Source organism: Rhineura floridana, chromosome 1 (genome assembly GCF_030035675.1).
Source record: "Rhineura floridana isolate rRhiFlo1 chromosome 1, rRhiFlo1.hap2, whole genome shotgun sequence".
Taxonomy (NCBI): Eukaryota; Metazoa; Chordata; class Lepidosauria; order Squamata; family Rhineuridae; genus Rhineura; species Rhineura floridana.
In genome coordinates this window covers 175,143,670-175,166,132 of record NC_084480.1, presented here as the reverse complement: position 1 = coordinate 175,166,132, position 22,463 = coordinate 175,143,670, and the positions used below count along the sequence as shown (strand labels likewise).

The window sequence follows — 22,463 nt, the reverse complement described above, 5'->3', positions numbered from 1 at the left end:
AGGAATCACAGCTGGTCAGCTGGTACTTAAGCTTCCCAAAGGATCACTTCATAGTGAGGCTACATTAATTCTTGGGGTGGGTGAAAAGAAAATGGAGAGAAGTGACTTATGATGACCCTGGAATGTAGTTCATTGTCATCACAGACTGTCCACACCAGTTGAATCCATGGTAGAGGGATCAAACCAAAAGCAGAGGAGATCAGTTAAGGAAGTAAGCATAAGCAAAACTGTGGAGTATCGCTGAAGACAAATAATTAACTATGCAGAAAAGAGTGACACATTTTAAAGACAAAGATTGTGGGAAATGATTTAATGATTCATACACAGTCTCTCTCACACACAATACCCCTTGCTCTTTCATGAGCAGACACACAGAACCCGCTCCACACTCACTTAATAGTCACACAGCAGTAGCTGGCAGCCATTTCCTTTTCAAAAGAAAGCTCCGCTCTGGAAGATTGTCACCCAATCAAATGTGTTTGCCAATACGCCCCTTTCCATTTCTGCTCTCAGAATCTCTATTACATTTTAAAAGGGAGTTCTAAAACCTCATAAGGAATAACTGAAGGTACCTATTGTGCAGATTAAAATGGTTGGAACCAAAAGAGCAGAAAATTGGGGGGAGCAGCAACAAGGGAACCAGAAGCCCGAAAGGGAGGAAAAATAATAATAATAATAAAAAGATGTATTCAAAGATATTTGCCCAATGCATTTCAGTATGTCACCTTCAGGGATAAAAATAACTTGTTCCTGTTGCTGTAGCGGTTCATTCAGAGCATATTCTGGAAAGTCGATTGATAGATGATAGATGATAGATGATAGATGATAGATGATAGACGATAGAAGACATTTATATCTGAAATTTAGAGTATTCCCCTCACAATGCAGATTATTCATGCCAAATTTCATAGTAATGGTGCAAATTGTCTCAATTTTATGATGGCTAGAATATTCAGGCTAGATTTTATGATGGCTAAAATCTTTACTGTACTGCCATTTCTGTTCATTGGCAGGAACACACTAAGTAAAGAAAGTTGGTTTAGCATACAAGCTAATAGGGTGAATGGTAATCCAGGAAATCTCTGGTGAAAGTTTCACCTTTGTCCTGAACTCATTGGGTAGCTTCAGGCAAACGATGATTTGGTGTTCCCTTCATCAACAGTAGGAGCAGTAGTCCCATGGGACTTTGGGGCAGAGGTTGAGGACTCCACTAAGCAAAATGAGCAGGAGGGCTCCCACACACACCATGCAGGCTTTCTGCATTTTGAAATAATACTGTGCATAATACAGTAAATATATATTACCATCTAAAGAGCACCCCCCATAAGACTATTACTTATAGAGTCTAAAATTATCCAACTGCACCACTGAATTGAGGAATATTAATACTGGGCTGGCCTACTTAATAGGAATCATGTCCATATTCCTGAGATAAAGTACATGAACAGCACTTTGAACCCTTAAAATGTGCTTGATAACGCTAAGCTTTGGTCATTAATCAAACTCTAAGAAAAGGCTTAAAAGTTTTCCTGTAATAATGTCACCTGCTTAATAACTAGATTTAGTTCGAAAGCTAAATAGTTATTGGAATGAGTAATAAGTAAGAGGGAGATAGTTACTGAAATAGAACACTAGCTGAATTTGGAGCCAGATGAATTCTATCCTTGTACGTACACTTCCCAAATTCTGTTCTCAGCTCTTTGAATGATGTCCTGCCTTGTGAGCTAAGCAGAGAGCAGGAACCACAGTGGTCTGACTATGTGTAATTTAAAAGCAGGTTAAATTTCTTGTGTCTTCCAGATGGAATCCATACACTCACGTGTGCCCTGATGCTGCTCAACACAGACCTGCATGGCCATGTATGTATGGCTAGTAGAAGATATATGGTTTGCTCCTGCTGTTTAGGTAGATTTGTTGCTACCTGGAATATAGTTGAGAAACTAGTATCATCGTGGAAGTAGGCAATGGTGGGTAAGGGGAAACAATTTGGTGCTCTATATGCAGCAAAAATTCTGCCTATAGCAATGAAAGTCTCATTAATCTGGGATTGTGTATAATGGATTAATCACAGTAGGACAGAGTTGGATGGAATGCATTTTCAGAAATAATAATTTTCAGAATAAGATGAGACATATGATGAAGATGCTAGATGTCTGATGTTCAGAAATTTTCTTTTTTGATACCAGGTGAAAATGCATGGGGGCTTTTGAATTTGGGTTTATCATCTAGCTTTGTTGATCAGCGTCACTCCCAATGCACTGAGATGTTGGCCGCATTTACACTGTAGATTTATTCCACTATTATTCTACTTTACACAGTCATGTCTACCCCCAAAAATCCTGGGAAGTGTAGTTTGTGAAGAGTGCTGAGAGTTGTTAGGAGATTCCTATTCCCCTCAGAGAACTACAATTTCCAGTGTGGTTTAACAGTCAGTCCCTCTTCCCAGAGAACTCTATTAGTACAAAAAAAATACCCATGAACAACCCTTCCTCCTACACATTTCTAAGAACTTGTCTTGAGCAACACTGAAATTTGCTAAAATCTCTGAAAAACAACCATTGCCCTAGAGAAAAAGGTTAAGAAAACTTTGGAATCTGTTCACTCAGTTTAATGATTTAAAAAACCATTCCAGCAACACCAGAATGTGAAGGTGTTAAGTTCAACAGCATATTACATAGCAGTGGAATTATACTGTACATTACATAAGATTACATTATTTGGACCTGATCTGATAATCCTCAGTTTCTCATGTGTGCTGCTAATGTTTTTAGGTATATTAAATTTGTTCAAATTGTTCAGTCAGGAAGCCACGCTAAAAAAAACCTGCGCAGGAACACTTAAACATATTCCTTTCCCCCCACTTCTCCTCCAACAGACAATGTACATATTTATTTTAAGTACTTATCACCCATCTTTCCATCTAAGAGACCCAAAGGTAGTAAATAATAACATAAAGCAACAAGAATAAATAAAAGCAGTATGTCTGGAGAAAAAGGATGATTTCAGAAAGCATTACAGACAATCAGCTTGCACTTAAGCCAAAAGGCCCTGCAAAACAACCATATTTTCACTGGTTGCCAGAAGCCAAGCAGCCGGGGTGCCAAGACTAAAAAGCCTTCATCTTGTGCCCTTGCTTGCTGTGCTTCAGAGGCCAGAGACATACTGTGCTTCCAATATTGATCTGAGTGCTGGGGTGGTAGGTCCATATGCAAGGAGCAAGACTTAAGATAGCCTGTCCCCAAACCATTTAGAGCTTTAAAGGGCAAAACCAAAATTGTGAATTGTGCGCAGAAACAACTTGGCTAATAGTGAAAAGGGAGCAAAACTGGAGTAATGTGCTCTGTGTGGTATGCAATGGTTAATATTCTGACAATGTTATTTTGGATCATCAGGTGATGGTTGCAAACACTCTTCTAAGGCAACCCCACATAGAGTATGCTAGCTGTCAAATCTGGATATTACTAGCTATGAATGACAGTGGCTAGGTCTGTCCCTTCAGGTTAGGAGGACACAGCTGGCATACTGAGCTATGCTGGTAAGAAGCATCCCTGGACAGTTCTGTGACTTGAACATTCAAGAGTATCCCTAAGTCATGGGTCTGATTCTCAGGGGGAAGTGCAAACTAAGATTTACACCTAAACCCAGATCAATTCATGAATGACCAATATACTTCTGTCTTGTCAGGATTGTCCTTTAGTTTTTCACCTATTACCTAGTCCATGATTGATCACGGAACCTGGACTAAGACTTCCACCACCTGCCTGAGAGCTGTGTAAAAAAGAGATGTGTTCCCCATAAGCATATTGGAGGCATCTCAGCCCGTCTCTGGATGACCTTACCCAGCACAACCATGATGTTGAACAGCATGAGAAGCAATGAATGTATTTCATTTATTTATTTGTTGGATTTATACCCCGTCTTTCCTTTCAAAGGAGCTAATATAGACTTTTGTGGCACTCCACATGCCAAAAGCTGTGGGGATCTCCCAGCATCCCCTGCACACATCCCATGGGCCATTGTCATGAGGCTTGTGGATGTTGAATATGTGTGCTCAAAAAAAAATATTTACATGACTGGAAGAATTCGTTCTTTCTTAAAATTCAAATGAGTGAAATGACTAATAACATACTGGGCATAGACATATCCCCAAGAAGTCTTTGTTTGTGATTTGGTTAATTAGATGAATATGTATCCAGCTGCTTTGCTCTGATTACTGAATTTCGGATGGCTGAAAAAAGAATACTACAACTTATATTATATTCACTAATAGGCAAAAAAAAAACCTTGCGGTTTAAGAATGTACCTATAGCCAACAGATATTTCTATCAAATGTTAAAAAGCAGGGAAATTGGGCAGCTGTAGTGAATGCTCCAGGGGAGCAGGAGACCTGACCTTCTCTCTGAGATATTGTACTGCCTTACAAATTTGTAAAAATGCAAACACCATTTGGGTTGGTCTTTCATAGTCCAATCCACTTCCTGTGTAGCTTGGAAGAATTTGGTAACATATGCCTGTGAGCATATGGTGAGTGGTGGCAACACCACAACAAGGGTGTTTTTTTTTCCTATTAGTGAATTTCTGTGCTTTTTAATCTGGGAGGTAAGAAATGGGATCCTGTGCAAGTTTGCTGAGAATAGATTGATCATTTGCATGCTTTTTGAGTTCAGTGGGATTTACTTCCCTGCAATCATGCTTAGGATAGGTGAAACTGACCACACGGGATGGAGAGGGGAAGAGGAGGAAGGGCAGGGGTAGGGATGGAGGAGGAGGGAGAGGAGGAGGAAGGGCAGAGGGGAGGAGGGGGAGGGGAGCAGGGGGGAGGGGGAGGGGAGCAGGAGGGCAGGTTTGATCATTTGCATGCTTATTGAGTTCAGAGGGATTTACTCCCTTGCAATCATGCTTAGGATAGATGAAACTGGCCTGAGGGAGGAGGGAGGGAAAGAAGGGCTGAAGTGGGTAGGGGAGGAGGAAGAAGGAAGAGGGGAGGGGAGGAAGAAGAGAGGAGGAAGGGAGAGGAGACGGGGGAGGGAAAAGGCAGGTCTGTTCATTTGTATGCTTATTGAGTTCAATGGGATTTACTACCATCCAATAATGCTTAGAATAGGTAAAACTGACCACAGAAGAGGAGGGGGGAGGGAACAGGGGAGGGAAGAAGAGGAGGGGGAGGGGATTAGAAGGGCTGGGGAGGCAGTGGTGAAGGAAGGGGGAGGGAAGGGACAAAAGGGAGAATATGGGAGGGGGTAGGGTTGGGCAGGTTTATCATTTGCATGTTTATTGAGTTCAGTGGGATTTACTCTCATGCAATCATGCTTAGAATAGGTAAAACTGACTACAGAGGAGGAGGAGGGGGAGGAACAGGAGAGGGAAGGAGGAGAGGTGAAGTGCCGGATGACTGGAGGTGTCCCGTCCAGAGTCGAACCCAAGAGGCTGAGACGTTGGTGCAAGTAAATCTTGTTTTATTAGAGTAATGGAAACATCAAAAGCAGTGCGCTTCATAGGATTCCTACAATAACTCACTGTAATTCCCTAACAACACTTTAGACCTGCTCTGCAACGTAAAGGAGAGTTGACGCAACACCCCCCTCCCAACTCATCAAGCTTATATAGGGGAAGTTTTAGAGCACAATCTCTCACTCCTTCGTACCCCCGCCCTCTGACCAGTGCGCTTTTCCCACCGTCAAGAGCGGGATGAAGGGGGTCGAACTTCCAAGGTCTCGTCTGACAAAACAGGGTCCTTATCAACAGACAGGAAAGTAGAAGGCGGGGAAGCCTCAGACATCTCTAAGTTACGGGTGGACAAAGGGGGAGTTGCGACTCTTTCACCACTTGGCAAAGGAGGAGTTACTGCTCTTTCGGAATCCTCCCCTAACGGCTCCGAGAGGGCGTTTGGCGGCTGAGCACTATCCTGAAAGGGGGAGGGTTCACCCGTGGGAATTGGCGGAACATCTAACACACTCCCTTTCCCCAAGGCTGGAAAAGACACAACAACAGCTGGACCTTCCACACCTTCTGGCCATGGAGGCGCCTGCAATTCATGCCTTCCCCCTCCCTGCTCATCGAGAGAGAGCGGAGGCTCGACAGGAGGAGAGCTAATGTTGTCCCTATCTTCAAAAAGGGCAAAAAGGAGGAACCAGGGAACTACAGACCAGTCAGCCTAACATCAGTCCCTGGAAAAACTCTGGAGCAGATTATAAAGCAGTCAGTCTGTAAGCACCTTGAAAACAATGCAGTGATTACTAGGAGCCAACATGGATTTATGAAGAACAAATCCTGCCAAACTAATCTTATCTCATTTTTTGATCAGATAACCTCCCTTGTAGACTGTGGGAATGCTGTGGACATATCTCGACTTCAGCAAAGCTTTTGACAAAGTGACCCATGATATTCTGATTAGCAAGCTAGCTAAATGTGGGCTGGATGGAACAACTATCAGGTGGATCCACAGTTGGCTCCAGAATTGTACTCAAAGAGTGCTTCTCAATGGTTCCTTCTCAAACTGGGTGGAAGTAACGAGTGGGGTACCACAGGGCTTGGTCCTGGGCCCAGTGCTCTTCAACATTTTTATTAATGACTTGGATGAGGAGGTACAGAGCATGCTTATCAAATTTGCAGATGATACAAAATTGGCTAATACCATGGAAGACAGAAACAAAATTCAAAGGGACCTTGATAGGCTGGAGCATTGGGCTGAAAACAACAGAATGAAATTCAACTGGGATAAATGCAAAGTTCTACACTTAGGAAAAGGATTCAAATGCACAGTTATAAGATGGGGAATACTTGGCTCAGCAATAGGACATGTGAGAAGAATCTTGGAATTGTCGTTGATCACGAGCTGAATATGAGTCAACAGTGTGATGTGGCTGAAAAAAAGGCAAATGCTATATTAGGCTGCATTAACAGAAGTATAGTTTCCAAATCGTGTGAAGTATTAGTTCCCCTCTATTCAGCACTGGTTAGGCCTCATCTTGAATACTGCATCCAGTTCTGGTGTCCGCACTTCAAGAAGGTTGCAGACAAACTGGAACAGGTTCAGAGGAGGGCAACAAGGATGATCAGGGGACTGGAAACAAAGTCCTATGAGGAGAGACTGAAAGAACTGGGCATGTTTAGCCTGGAGAAGAGAAGACTGAGGGGAGATATGATAGCACTATTCATGTACATGAAAGGTTGTCACACACAGGAGGGTTGGGATCTCTTCTTGATCGTCCCAGAGTGCAGGACACGGAATAATGGGCTCAAGTTGCAAGAAGCCAGATTTCGACTGGACATCAGGAAAAAACATCTGTTAGAGCCATACGACAATGGAACCAACTACCTAGAGAGGTAATGGGCTCTCCGACACTGGAGGCATTCAAGAGGCAGCTGGACAGCCATCTGTCAGGAATGCTTTGATTTGGATTCCTGCATTGAGCAGGGGGTTGGAGTTGATGGCCTTATAGGCCTCTTCCAACACTACTATTCTATGATTCTATGAAGGGAGGGGAAGGAGGAGGGAGGGGATTGGAAGGGGAGGGGGGAGGGGGCAAAGGAAGAAGGAGGGAAAGGGCAAAAGGGAGGGGATAGGAGGGAGGAGGAGGGGAAGGCAGATTAGATCATTTGCATGCTTTTTTAGGTCAATGAGATTTACACCTGTATAATGATGCTTAGGATAGGTGAAACTGACCTGGGGGAGGGGCAGGGAGGGGGGAGGACCAAGGGGGAGATAAGAGGAAGGGTAGGAAGAGGGAGGAAGGGGGAGGGGAGGAGATTGCTAGGGTGGGCACTGGGCAGAGGGAAAGCCCCTTTCCTTTCCAAAAGGAAAACACTATGAACATTATCTGTATTTTTCAGGGTTCCCCCAACCTTTTAATTCTACAACAGGCACATCTAGTCTCCCACCCAAATTTAAACCAAAGCTGTCCCTGGCCACATCCACACCAGACCTTTATTTCACTTTAGACCGTCATGGCTTCCCCCAAGAGTCCTGGGAAGTGTAGTTTGTGAAGGGTGCTGAGAGTTGCTAGGACAGGCCCTATTCCCCTCACAGAGCTACAGTCCCCAGAAGAGGGGCTGACTGTTAAGCCCCTCTGGCCACTGGAGCACTGTAAATGGAACAGGAGTTTCCTAACAACTCTTAGCACCCTTAACAAACTAAACCTCCCAGGATTCTTTTGGAGGAAGTCAGGATTGTCTAAATTGGAATAACTGTCCGGCGTGGGTGTGGCCCCCTGATTAGCCAAGCCAAGCAACTGTGAGTCTGGCTTTTAGAACACTGACAGTTGGTTCTTACTGAGCATGCCCGGGCTTATCATTGACTTCACTGCTAAATTTCTTAAATTAATTAAAAATCAGCTAGGCATTTTTTAACTTTTAAATGGCAGAAGATGAATGTCAGAGTATGGGGCAAGGTCAGTCATAGGATTACAGGTACTCTGTGAGCATGGCTGATTTTTAATTAATTTCAACAAATTATGAGACCACTGACAGAAAAAAGTCCAACAGGGGTCTGGATTTTTTTTCTTTTGTTTTACACTTTGAACTCTTGATTCTCTCTGAGTGTTGTGCGTATAAGCCATGAAAACCTAGAGGATTGTTAAGCAAGCGTTTCTGAGTTCAGGACGATATGTTTTATACAGTTTTGTTTTGAAATTAGCTCACGGGAAGCATCAGAATGGCATGGGGGATATTTTCAATTTAACATTGCAGAATGCGAAAATTCCATGCTGGCTATAGTATACAGCCGCTCTCATGGCTGTATAATTGGTGTTAGCTCAGATTCAGACAGCTAGCACTAATCCATTTAGGTGGAAGGGCTGAAGCTCAATGGTAGAGCACATGTTTTACTTATAAATGGTCTCAGGCTCAATCCCTGACAACTCCAGGGGGAAACACTTGCCTAAAACTATGGAAAAGACTCCCAATCAATGAGGTGGTCCAAAGTTTTGACTCGCTATAAGGCAACATCTTAGTGCTGGTGGTACCATATCCTGTCCTCATGAAATGAATGGGAGAAACCTCTGCTGAGGGAATATTTTTTACTTTCTGTTAACGATATAGTATTTAAAGGGAACGTTTCATGTTTCTATACTTTATGTGTGTGGGTTGGTGGCGGGGGAGAAACACAAGTTGAACAGATTCTAAATAGCTACAGTTTATAACTCTACATGCTACACTTTATAACAGAGCACAAAAACTGGTGACAAATGGCTGGGCATTGCAATGCAGGAATAGGATAGACTTGCTGGTATTTGGCACTTTAAAAAAAAACCCAAAATGTTCGTTTTAAGAGGAGTCAAGAGCTAGTGTGGTGTAGTGGTTAAGGTGTTGGATTATGACCTGGGAGAGCAGGGTTCGAATCCCCATGCAGCCATGAAGCTCACTGGGTGACCTTGGGCCAGTCACTACCTCTCAGCCTCAGAGGAAGGCAATGGTAAAAACCCCTCTGAATACCATTGACCATGAAAACCCTATTTGTAGGGTCACCCATAAGGTGGAATCGACATGAAGGCAGTACACACACACAAGCAAAAGAACTCCCTGATGGATTCAGCCCTGTGAGTAGGAACAGAGGAGAAATTCGATTCAGTTCACATTTAAAGCCACATTTATAAAATTTGCACTTTATGAAACAATATGAGAACCAGAACATAGCCATTCTTCAAAATTTGCTCTAATCTGAATTCAGAGCTTGGAAAAGTTACTTTTTTGAACTACAACTCCCATCAGCCCAATCCAGTGGCCATGCTGGCTGGGGCTGATGGAAGTTGTAGTTCAAAAAAGTAACTTTTCCAAGCTCTGTCTGAATTTAACAATGCAGTTCTCCAACCAAGCAAATATACAAATATACAAATATTAGGGAGAAATGTGCACAAAATTATATTGGTGAAAATAACATAAAAAATAATGCATTATGTTAGAATAAATTGCTTGCAAAAATGTGTACGTTAGTTAGAACTGCATACAAAAATGTATTTATTAGGAGAAAATTGCTAAAAAGTGATGAAGAATTTTCATGACAAATTTTTAAATGAAAAAATCGCAAATTGCTGCAGAAATCTGGAGAACCAAATTTAAGGTTAGAAATCTGAGAAACTGAGAGAACCAAAATGAACAGATCCTTCCATCCCTACTCATGAGTCAAGACCGTCTGCCTCTGGTATTCTGAATGACACCTCACATTGCTTCATGGCAGTGTGTCAGTTTTCACACCAGGAATCGTTGCTGTAGCGGCAAGTCTCTGGTTAACCCAAACCCAGTTTCGTACTCATCACTATTTTCTATCTCTAAGACCTAGTTCTTATAAGCAGCAGAGCCCTTTGGACACCTTCTTCCACATGTACACAAAGTGCATGGGACTGCATTGAAGGGACATGTGAAAAGGACCTGGATGGTGTGGGGAACCGTGTACTCCAGTCTACCACTTCAGACCTGAGCAAGGGGCTCAGGTGACTAAATGCTTTCCCAGGCAAAAATTTCCCTGCAAATAGAAAACTTAAACATCATGGGAGAACTGCTTCTTGGAACTGTCTCCTCTCTGACATGCCTGGTTTCTGTGTACAGATTTTATTTTATTTTTGTGTAGAGGAACATTCAATCATGTAAATCAACAACTCCAGTCTGAACTAAAATGGTGTAGTAATAACCAAACAGGTTTACTCCCTCATCTGCTGTTTGTGAGAACGAGGCCTAAGTTACCACTGAGAAAGGAGGAGGAGACTTGGGCAGGAAACTAACTTTTGAGGTCCCAAATCCTTCTGTAAGGGAAACAGTGTGGTCATTCCAGCAAGCTCCCTGGGAGTAAGCTGTTGGAAGGCTTCTCTGAGCTGCAAGCATTCAATGGCACATGTGACATTAATTTCTTCTTTCCTCTCTCCTCCTTTCTGTTTCCCTCCTGCTCCGGGACCCTCTATTCTTGCTCTTTAACCCATTCTCAGGTGGTAAGTGCAGTCATTGCAGTTAGCAGTACATTTCTATAACTTTGGGGCACTTGGTATTTCTTTGTTCCTGTAAAATATATTTGTTAATCATTAAGGCAATATCTACCAAAGTGGTGTACTTGTGAAAAAGGAAATGTGTGCAGCTTGCATGGCTTCCTGAATTTGTTCCTCGAGATAATTTTGACTTCTTTTCATAATTGTTTGGAGAGAAACAAACCACAAGCACTGATTTGCATGTAATGCTCAGCCAGTCTCTGTTCCCCCCTCCTCCCAGCTTTGGAAAGGGAGGAGTGGTGTGTGCGCAATTTGAGCAGTATGCAGCAGCATGCTTACTCTTTCATGGTAAGCCATAGTTTGATTTATTGTGATGTGCAAACTGGGTCTGTGGGTCTCATTTATTTATTTATTTTATTTTATTTATATACCGCCCTAAGCCCGAAGGCTCTCTGGGCGGTGTACATAGAAGGTAAAAGCAGGCACAATATATAAATACAATAAATATAATAACTGAAAAAAACAAAAACACACAAACAATACGAGAACCAAACAACATCCAGAATAGAACATAGTAATAAAATACTGTAAAAATACACTTTAAAATGCCTGGGAGTATAAAAAGGTTTTCACCTGGCGCCGAAAAGATAGCAGCGTCGGCGCCAGGCGCACCTCATCGGAGAGACCATTCCACAGTTCGGGAGCCACAACCGAAAAGGCCCTATTTCTAGTCACCATCCTCCGAGCTTCTTGATGGGATGGTACTCGGAGGAGGGCCTTAGATGTTGAGCGCAGTGTACGGGTAGTGATTGCTCCCATGCCACTCCCAGCAACATCCACATCTTTGGATCTCTTGATTAGGATGCATTGCAGTCTGAATAGGCTAAAATCCCATAATGCTAATGATGGTTGCCTTCACCAAAAAGCGAAGAGATGGTACCAGGAATAGTGCAGGAGCAGTCATTGTAGCCATCGTGTTAGATTTGGCAAGGACAGGAAACTCCAGCTATGACAGCCGTTCCACTCTGAGCCACATATGAGTGGGACTTATAATTCAGAACTGTTAGGCTGAACCTGTGCAAGGCACCCATTGACTCAGCATTTATTTTTTATATTCTGTTGTTGTTTTTATCAGGAGCCCCATAATGCAACTCGACTGTGTGACAGCAACATAAATTTCAAACAGGTTTCATGGAAAGAAGCCAATGAGATGACAGCGGGGAAACCTCTTCTCGGTTTCTCAAAAAGGCCTGCAGGGGGGCTGGAGACTGTAGCCCAGCCCAAATGCCCACAACTGAATGCCTTATTCATTTTACATTCACAGGCAAACACTGACAATCTGTCAAAGCCTGGCAGCTTACATAAGCAATATGTTTTCTTCTCTTTCTTTTGAACTGCTCTGTTTTAGGCTTGAGTTGCTACAAAGAAATATTTTATTTGACAAATGTTTGTCCTGGTTGTCTGCATATTTATATCTTGCCTGCAGCGTTTAAAACAGTCTGAAAAAAATAAGGTGTCTATGTTTCTGCATTACAGAATATTGGGAAAAAGATGTCTTGCCAACAGTTTACAGCAAATCTGGATGGACTGAATGATAGGAAGGATTTTCCAAAAGATCTGTTGAAGGTAATGCTATATTCATTGTTTTTGCAGGAAACAAGTGTTAGTGGCTGGAGATCCACTGAGCTTCGGCATTGAACATGTATACTGTAAGGGTGGGTTATGGAAGTCATCCTACCTTCTGCTCCAAAAGTGATTCACTTTCATTCTTAGAGGTGCTCTTCTACCATGTTGTGATCAGAAATCAGACATGCTACCAGTATTCAACTATTTATTAAGCCTGATACATTTTGGAGAACTCTCCTTTGTCAGGAGCCAAAATGCTTTAGGAAAATATGATAGCCTAGGCTTCAATCTGAGGTGGTAGTGTTTTTTTCCGGAGCAGGAAGAGTTGCTTACATGAGAACATTTGAGCAGGCAGTCCCCTACTGCATTCTGAAGTGGTATAACAGGGATGGCCCTTCAGATGTTGTTAGACTCCAACTCCCATCGTCCTTGGCCATGCTGGCTGAGGCCAACGGAAGCTGCAATTCAACAACATCTGGACTCAGGTTTCAGCTTCCCAACCCCTGTGGTACAAGATCAGGAGAGGAAAGTGCCACATAAGGAAGGGATCTCATTATCCCTGTAGCTGGCACACTGTACACAGCATGGAATAAAAACTCAAGGAATAAAACTCACTGTCAGCTTCCCTAGCCTATTAAATACTGATTCCCAACACCAGTATGCAGTGAGGTAGCTACACAAAGGCCAGTCAAGATGACTCCTACAGCTGGAGCATTTTGTTTCTTTAAAACTTTTGAAAAAAGTGTGTCCAACTGCCCCCAGTCTGAGCAGTTAGTACATGGGACTCTTTGTTGCCAAACTCATGGAAAGAATATAGCACAGGTCCCCCTGGGAGTGATGGGGGGTGGATGATGTTTTGTAGCTCCTGGGGGAATTGTACAGCAATTGTACAGCGTTTACATGGGGGCAGCCATGGGTTTTCTATGTAGTCCTCCCAGGAGCAATGCAAAGTTATCAAGCCCTGTCGCTCCTAGGAGGACCTGCAATATGTTCATTCAATGCATGTAGCAGCAAAGAGACCACTTTGCCAGCTGCTCAACTTGTGGGCAGCTAGACATGCTATTTTCAAATATTTTAAAGGAAAAAAAGGGGGATGGAGGCAATGCACAACCCTTGGACCGCCCTGTAAGTACGTTGAACTACTTTTTTAAGATGTGCACTTCCCAGCAGATTTTCCCATTAAAAATCCACTGGGAAACGGCATGAGACAGACTTAGTCTTGTCTGAGAACTGGGCGGGACAGGATTTCAATAGGTCTGTCCATTCTTATACACAGGACACCAATTTGGATGGCTTTAAAAGGGAGTTAGACACATTCATGGAGGATTTGACTATCAGCGTCTACTAGTCACGATGACTACTGTATGTACTACTTCCAGTATCAAAGGTGGTATCCCTTTGTATACCAGTTGCTGGGAATCCCAAGTAGGGAGAGTCTTGTTGTGCTACCTCAGGGGTGGGGAACCTCCAGCCCAAGGACTGGATCTGTCTGGCCCTTGGCATTCACCCCAGGCACCTCTCCCCCCTCCCTGGCCCTACTTCACACCTCAAGGGTTTTTTGCCCAGCTGGAATCTATCCTTGAACTCTGACAATGCCTCTGTCTTTTCTGGGTGGAGGATAGAGAGGGGGGTGTCCCTGTGTATACAAGCTAGTGTACTGTACAAAGGTAACATTTACATTTGTTTCTCCACCCACTCTTTCCTCTGGCCCCGCCCACCACTGGCATGTGGCCCTCAGAAGGTTGCCAAAAAGGGATGAGGCCCCAGGGCTGGAAAAGGTTCCCAACCTCTGCACTAGGTCCTGTTTGCAGGCTTCCGGTGGGCATCTGGTTGGCTGGTGTGAGAAGCGGACGCTGAACTCTTTGGTCTGCTCCAGCAGCCAGGCTCTTACGTTGTTGCTTATAAATTCTGAAAATGCTTGCCGAAAACCAGAATATCTAAAGGTGTGGCCAAGTCCCCAAACTAACAAAAGTTATTTCTTTATTGGTCAAATAATTTGATTCAAGATTAAGATGAACACGCTTTCAAACTACTTCCTATGATAAATCCGTGATAGAACATTGCTATGAAAACACTTTATTATTATAGGCAAATTTAATAATGGTTGATATGGACACCATCCACAGATGGGAATCATGTTCTGAGAACCTACTAACAGCTGAAACTATGTTCTTGTTTCAGGCCCTGTATAACTCAATAAAAAATGAAAAGCTGGAATGGGCCATGTAAGTATTTTTTTTTTAAGAAAAGGTTTTTATAATATAAGTGCAACTGTCTTTTAAAAAGGAATGAACATATCTTGGATTTTGTTCCAGACAGAAAAAAATGTTCAGAAATCCAAATCTTGAATGGTATGAAGTTAACAATGTAAGAAGTTGTCAGAGCCACTGCCCTCTATAGTAAATGTATACTAGTTGCAAGAGCTCACTTTCGGATTAGCTTCACTGAATCTCCACTAGAGATGGGCGAATCTGTTGATGTCATTTTCTTTTTGTCTCTCATTTTTCCAATCTTAAATTCAGCTCTCCACATTTCCACATCAGTTTGCAAGCTGTTTCTTTTTTTAAGAAAGTTCTCATGAAAATTCATTAGCATTTTAATGCAACTTTCTCCTAATAAACACGTTTGTATGCAATTTTGCCTAATATGCACATTTTTGCAAACAATTTTCCCTAAAACAAAACATTATGTTCTTTTCACTAATATATGCATTTTTACACACACTTGGCCCTAATATATGCATTTTAGTGCACACTACTTGGCTGGAGAATTGCATTGCAAAATTCAGAGATGCAAATTTCGAACAGTGGCTGTGTTTCGGTTCACATATTGTTTAAGCATATGCAAAGTCTGTAGGTTCATCTTTCAATACAAACTGAATTGAATTTCTCCCCAATCCCTACTTTCTACTAAAGAAGAAAAACAGGATGGTTCAAAAAAGCTGGCATCTTTGGGGAGGGAGCTGAATCAGTGGATTGAATCCAGCCTCGTTTACAGCACAACTCCCCAAACATATGCTCCCATGGTTGGAAGGGGGGCAAGGGATTTTAAGCAGTTCCTCCTTCCTGCTTCCTTCCCCTATGCCCTCTGAAATAGGAGAATGGGAGGTGACGCTAAGAGTAGAAACACACTCACTGTTCTGCCGGTTCCAGTGTGTCTCCACCTCTCTGTTCTGAAAACGGAGGCACATGACACTACTCAAACCCCACCCCTTTTTACTGTACAATCTGGTGGGAGCAGCTCGAGTTCCTTTTTTTTAAATTCAGCTTCAAAGAGATTTTGCAACTGATCGGCAGATCAAACCATTCTCCCTCCAGATGTGGCTTATGGAAACACTTTGTTCTGGTGACTAGTGTGTGCATAGCCCAAGAGTTGCAGGGAGAAGGGGGAATCGGCTACTGCCGCCACCCCTTCCCTCTAGTGGGAGGCTGCACTGGATCAGGAGTCCCTTCTGTGAGTGGAAGGAGCCCTTCCGTTTGCAGAACTGACACCCTGGATACATTCCCTTGTATTTTGGGCCACAGCAGCCCCTTATACACGCAGGCTGTTATAATAACCAATGCTTGGGTGGGGGTAAAAAATTAGGTGACAGTACTCATATATTGATAAAAGTGCTGCGGGTGCCATGATGACTACTCTCGGGAAAAAAAGCCCTGAGTACAACACAAAGATTTAATGAGCGGCACTTATTTCTTTACATGCTCATATGCAATATCATTTTAACCTGATTTGATGCTGCTGTTAAATTAGTTGCTGATTGTTTCATTTGTCGATGTTTTGAATGTTTTATTGTGAATTTATATTTTATACTTGTTAGCCACCTCATGAAGCCTTGTGACAAAGAGGGAAAAAATCGCTGTCTTTGATTGATTGATTGATTGATTGATTAATCAATGGCAATAATGTATTTAGATGCATGATCTTCCAGAAGTGGCAGTACTACCCATTGCATTACAATGTTGTATTTAGCCTGACCCCAAAATTTGTTAATCTCCATCCTGGAAATGTGTTTTGGGGAGTCAGTAATACACATGAAAGGAGGGATGAGCCCCCATCCTATGGAACTCCCTTCCAAATGATCTCCGCCAGGCCCCCTCTACAATGAGTTTCCTCCGGGCCGTGAAGACCTGGCTCTTCAGGCAGGCCTTTGCGGTGGGCTAGATTTTAACATAATTGCTTTTAGATTTTAATGTTATTGTACTGATGTGTCATTTTGTGCTATTTTGCTTATTTTGTACGTCGCACAGAGTGACTGGTTAGCCAGCCAGATGGGCGACTAAGAAATCCAATAAATAAAATAAATAAATAAATTAGAAACCCACAGATTCCTCTCTGGATTGGATTTTCATCCAACCAGAATATATTTCCTTCTTTACCCCCTGTCTCTTGCTAGCCAGCAGAGGGCAGGCAACCATCTTGCCCCATTTGTTTTTCTGCAGTGGGTTGCTGTTTGATCCATACCAGCTGTTTTGGGGTCTGCAGCCTCTTTAAATCTCCCCACTGAAATGAGTTCACATTATATTATATTGGAAATAAGCTGAGTGTTTGGGGAAGTAGCTCAGCATATTCCTGAATCAATCCAGTGCAGGCTTACCTGTCACTAGCACAGGGTTAGCCAACACGGGGCCCTCCAGATGCTGTATACTACAATTCCCATCATCCCTGACCATAGGGGCTGATGGGAGCCATAGCCCAAAACATCTGGAGAGCACCATGTTGGCTATCTCTGCACTAGCAGAACTATTAATTTCTTTTCTATTTCTTTTCTTTTGCTGGGAATTTCCTCCCCTGCACTCTTAATGAACATTTCGTCTATGTTTTGAACGGCATTATCTCCAGGGAGCATCCACATTCCCCCATAGAGTCCACACCACAGGTACCACCATCTTGGATCATGTGTATCTACATGCCCAATCAAGAGTCAGAGGCATACAACCACATAAGGTGGTAGCTCCCATGGTGTGAGTATTCTAGAGACCAACTTGAACGCTCCCCCAGGTTGTCTTGTATGGCAGCAGCTGCTGCTGACACACTGCTGCCAATGTCAGAAGCTTTTCTGTCTGCAAAAGTGGATCACTTTAGCAACAGCAGAGGAGGTTCCCACAGGTCATGGAAACCCAGGACAGCATTCAAGTCCATACTGTAGGCACTCTGCTGGACGTCTCTGTTGAGGACAGCAGTTGAATTGAATACTTGGGAAACATTTGTACATCCCTCATAGAAAAACAGGTTCTGAGTGACATGAACACAATTTGCTGAATAATTCTCTGTCAACTGAAATGAACATTTTGAGGGGAAAATAAAAAAAATTGCAAACATTCTATTATTTGAGGACATTTAAATGAGGGATATTAATAAAGCCAAGAGGGTAGTTTGCATTTTTTAAATTTTACAACCTCTTTTCAGAGCTGGATTTCGCTCTCATATCCAGCACTGCAGCGTAAGGGCTTGAGTCTCCCCCACCTCTGCATCATTTCTTTGCTGTTTAGGTGCAAATGCATCCTATGAAACAAACGGAAGTATGGTTCCCATTGACATAAGTAGCTCCCATTTAGTTGAGTCAGAACAAACGGGGAACTATTTTGCACTTAGTTGAAAGGGCCAAGTTATCCCTCACTCCATTCATTAGAGTCACCCGGGCCTGGTTTAGTCCTCTACCAATACCAGCTGTATCCTTGATTAATGTACCCCTTTGTTTTTCTTTCATATATGTGGATGCCATTTTTCTTTCAGGAAAAAGTGTAATGTACTGAGCTCTGACCCCAGGTCTTTTACCTGGTTTATCTCTGCTTTATGGTTTTAAACTTTCTATGGTTTTTTTAATTGTATATTTGTTTTTAATGTTCAATGTTTTTAATTTTTGTAGAGCTTTGGCTATGGGGCGGTATATAAATGTAATAAATGTAATGTAAATATAATGTGAGATGGTTCATTTCATTTGCTGGTTGCAACAAATCTTTTGTTTTTGTTTTGAAATGATGGCAGTTTCTTTCCTCTAGCACTGCTGTCAGTTGGGCCCCAATCCTGCAGGCAGACATTGGGGAGATGAGTCTTGCTGCAGGAGTTTGAGCCTTGCATGCTGGGAAGCTGCTTGTTCACCCCTTTCACAAAAAGCAGGAGAGAGGGGTTGTTATGTATGTTTGGAGTGAGGTGGAGAAGCTAGAGGACCTAAATTCAAGGAAGGAAGGAAGGAAGGAAGGAAGGAAGGAAGGAAGGAAGGAAGGAAGGAAGGAAGGAAGGAAGGAAGGAAGGAAGGAAGGAAGGAAGGAAGGAAGGAAGGAAGGAAGGAAGGAAGGAAAAGACAGGTTGAATGAATGCAGGTTATTGGAACAAGAGAGGAGATAAGCTTGTTTGATCACAATGTTTTTCTTTTTAAAGGACTACTTGAGCATAGGTGTAAAGAAGCACTCATGCTACTGAGGTGTCTTCTAAAAATTCCTTTTGAAAAGGTCAAATAGTCTGTAGATGTGGTGCACACATTTTGAGGGGGGGAAGGTACTGTGCATCCTCATGAGTTGGGTCCCAGGCATTATCTAATCAAGTGACTGTGACAGCCACTCATACAGCAGCAGGGCAGTTTGCCAAAGGAAACATTTGGGTCAGCCAGGAATCTAATGAGGAAAAAGCCATCTATACATAGCCATGGCAGCAGGAGGGATGTGTACATCTTTTACATAATAATTTTTAAAGGCAAGATCAAGTTATGGCCATTGTAATAGTGCCTAAAGTAGGCCTGCAGAATTTAGGACTAGGTTTGTCAACTCTTAACATGAAAATACTCTGACAGGCCCGTAGACAGTACCCAGCACAAAAACCTAAGCTGGACAACTTTAAAAAGAAACAATGGCTGTCAGGGTATGTGGCTTTGCTCCTTGGTTTTTATGAAATTGTCCCACATTTTCAAACAAACTGGCCAGGAAATTTCCCCCCAGCCCTCATGGTCAATAGCCCCACTTCTGACAGTAGCCCACAGCCAGGTATGGCAGCCCATTAGGAGTTTAATAACCCTATCTTTGCTACCTGTCTGGGACTGCAAAACTGGAGGTATTATCACACTCCTCACAAGCCCTAATATATGGGCCACAAGTTGCAGAATTTATGGGCTGTAAATTGCTGGATTTTGCTGAAGTCACCTGACTTTCTAAGAAAATCCATGCCTGACTAAGAGGAATCCCTAATTAAAATTTTCAGGAAGCTTTTGCAAATTCCTACTTTAAGTATTCAGAGGGCTGGAGAAATTTGGGGGGCGGCAGCAAGAGAAGTCAAAATCTAGTCTTTTACTAAAGTCAGTTTTAGTTCAGAAAGCGTATGGCAGTTCACTTTTCCCTGAAACATTAATTAAAACAATCCACTGGAGGGAGCCATCTATCTGTATCTATTTGGCCTGTATATGCCACTAGCATTTGGGGAAAATGTTATATAAGTGAGTTCAGAGAAAGTGCATCTGAGCATCTGGTTAAATAAATAAATGCATGTGAGGATAAGAAGAAATACCATCCAAAAATTCTCAAGGCAGGTGACAAACTCATTAATCCTGAAAAACAAGTATACAGTTTCCAGAACTGACATCCTTTGGTGTAAAGTGATGATAAAACAGAACACTATGTAGGGCACTTCAGCATCTGAGTACTAAGCAGAGAGATCTCCCAGTAGATGGTGTTAGTACTTTTATGCTTTGGTTATCTTTCTGCTATCAGATACACTTTCCTGCCAGATAGCTCACAATATTTATTTATTATTTGATTTATATCCCGCCCTTTCTCCCAGTAAGAGCCCAGGGCAGCAAACAAAAACATTAAAAACACTTTAAAACATCATAAAAACAGTATTTAAAATATATTAAAACAAAACATATTTAAAAACGTTTTTTAAAAAGCTTTAAAATATCTTTTTTAAAAAAAGAAAAGAAAAGAAAAGAAAAGGTTTAAAAACATATTAAAAAGCAATTCCAACACAGACGCAGACTGGGATAAGGTCTCAACTTAAAAGGCTTGTTGAAAGAGGAAGGTCCTCAGTAGGCACCGAAAAGATAACAGACATGGTGCCTGTCTAATATTGAAGGGAAGGAAATTCTAAAGGGTATGTGCCACTACAATAAAGGTCTGTTTCCTATGTTGTGCAGAACGGACCTCCTGATAAGATGGTATCTACAAGAGGCCCTTACCTGCAGAGCGCAGTGATCGACTGGGTATATAGGGGATAAGACAGTCTTTCAGGTATCCTGGTCCCAAGCTGTATAGGGCTTTGTATACCAAAACTAGAACCGTGAACATAGCCCAGTAGCTAATAGGTAGCCAGTGCGATTCTTCCAGCAGCAAGCAGTTTCGCTGCCAGATTTTGCACCAGCTTCAGTTACCAGATCAACCTCAAGGGTAGCCCCACATAGAGCACATTACAGTAATCCAGCCTGGAGGTTACCAATGCATGGACAACAGTGGTCAGGTTATCTCAGTCCAGAAATGGCCACAGCTGTCTTACCAGCCAAAACTGATGAAAGGCACTCCTAGCCACTGATATCACCTGGGCCTCTAGCAACAAAGATGAATCGAGGAGCATCCCTAGATTACAGACCTGCTCTTTCAGATAGAGTACGACCCCATCCACAGCAGGCAATTGACCAATTATCTGAACTTGGGAACCACCAATCCACAGCACCTCCATCTTGCTAGGATTCAGACTCAGTTTATTGGCCCTCATCCAGCCCACTACTGAGTCCAGGCAGCAGTCCAGGGCTTGCACGGCCTCTCCCGATTCAGATGTTACAGGGAAATAGAGCTGGGTATCGTCAGTGTACTGCTGACACCTCACCCCAAATCTCCTGATGACTGCTCCCAAGGGCTTCATATCAATGTTAAACGGAACGGGGGACAAGATGGTACCCTGTGGCACCCCACAGCACAACTGCCAGGGGGCTGAAAGACAATCACCCAATGCTCTTCTCTGAAAACAACCCTGGAGATAGGATTGGAACCACTGTGAAACAGTGCCACCGATACCCATCTCACCAAGTCAGCCCAGAAGGATACTATGGTCAATGGTATAAAAAGCCGCTGAGAGATCAAGGGTCACACTTCCCCTGTCCTTTTCTTGATAAAGGTCATCCATCATTCAGTCCTATAACCAGGCTTGAACCTAGATTGGAATGGGCCAAGATAATCTGTTTCATGCAAGAGTAGGGGTTCTCACCTTTGGGGTCACCATGAGCCTTCCTTTTCCTTTGTGTTTTTATGGTTTTTGTTTTGTTTTGTTTGTTTTTCTCTGTTGCTGTTGTGGAAAAAGGAGGCAGGAGGTTTCTGCTGTGAATGCCACTCAGGCTGAGAGCCTGGGTATGTTGAAGAGAGGGATGAAGGTTGCTGAATTGCTCATAAGCTGCAGAGTGAGGGTCTGTTAACACAGAATGGGGCCCTTTTTGGATGAGAGATTGAGGAGGAGTGAGTGGACTTCCCCAGGTGGGAGAAGGGGTGGGCATTGTTGCTAAGACCATTTACTTCTTTCAGTTGGTTAGATGTCCTTTTTTAAAAACCCAGGTATTTGATTAAAGTTGAAATTCCATTTGTTGCCCTTGCTGCTGTTTTGTTTTGTTTTATGATGGAGTTGTTAACTGGATTTTGTTTTTATGTATTCTATATATTATCTTTTAAAAAATATTTTACATTTTTTTTCATTGTTCCCTGCTCTTGAATTGAAATATTCAGTGAAGAGCAGGATGATGATGATGATGATGATGATGATGATGATGGGCCAAACACTGCCTTGGGAAGCCTGCATTTGTATCAGCCCCTATAGGTGGCTTCAGACATTAGGGCAGTATTTCTCAACTGGTGTGCCTCCAGATGTTGTTGGACCACAACTCCCATCAGCCTCAGCCAGCATTGCCAATGGTCAGGAAAGATGGGAATTGTGGTCCAACAACATCTGAAGGCA

At 42.7% G+C, this 22,463-nt stretch overlaps 1 protein-coding gene across 6 annotated transcripts in view; it reads left to right on the top strand.

Annotated features, from left to right (window-relative positions):
- Window positions 1-22,463, top strand: part of PSD2 (pleckstrin and Sec7 domain containing 2) — a 96,888-nt gene that overhangs the window by 52,090 nt on the left and 22,335 nt on the right. For 5 of the 6 annotated variants that reach the window (XM_061634979.1, XM_061634610.1, XM_061634558.1 and 2 more), the window contains 3 exons: window positions 1,801-1,859; window positions 12,450-12,539; window positions 14,721-14,764. In XM_061634979.1, coding sequence (XP_061490963.1) covers window positions 1,801-1,859; window positions 12,450-12,539; window positions 14,721-14,764 — 193 coding nt within the window. Of the gene's footprint in view, window positions 1-1,800; window positions 1,860-3,684; window positions 3,939-12,449; window positions 12,540-14,720; window positions 14,765-22,463 lie in introns of those variants that run through there. The other variant, XM_061634889.1, reaches the window with a different exon arrangement.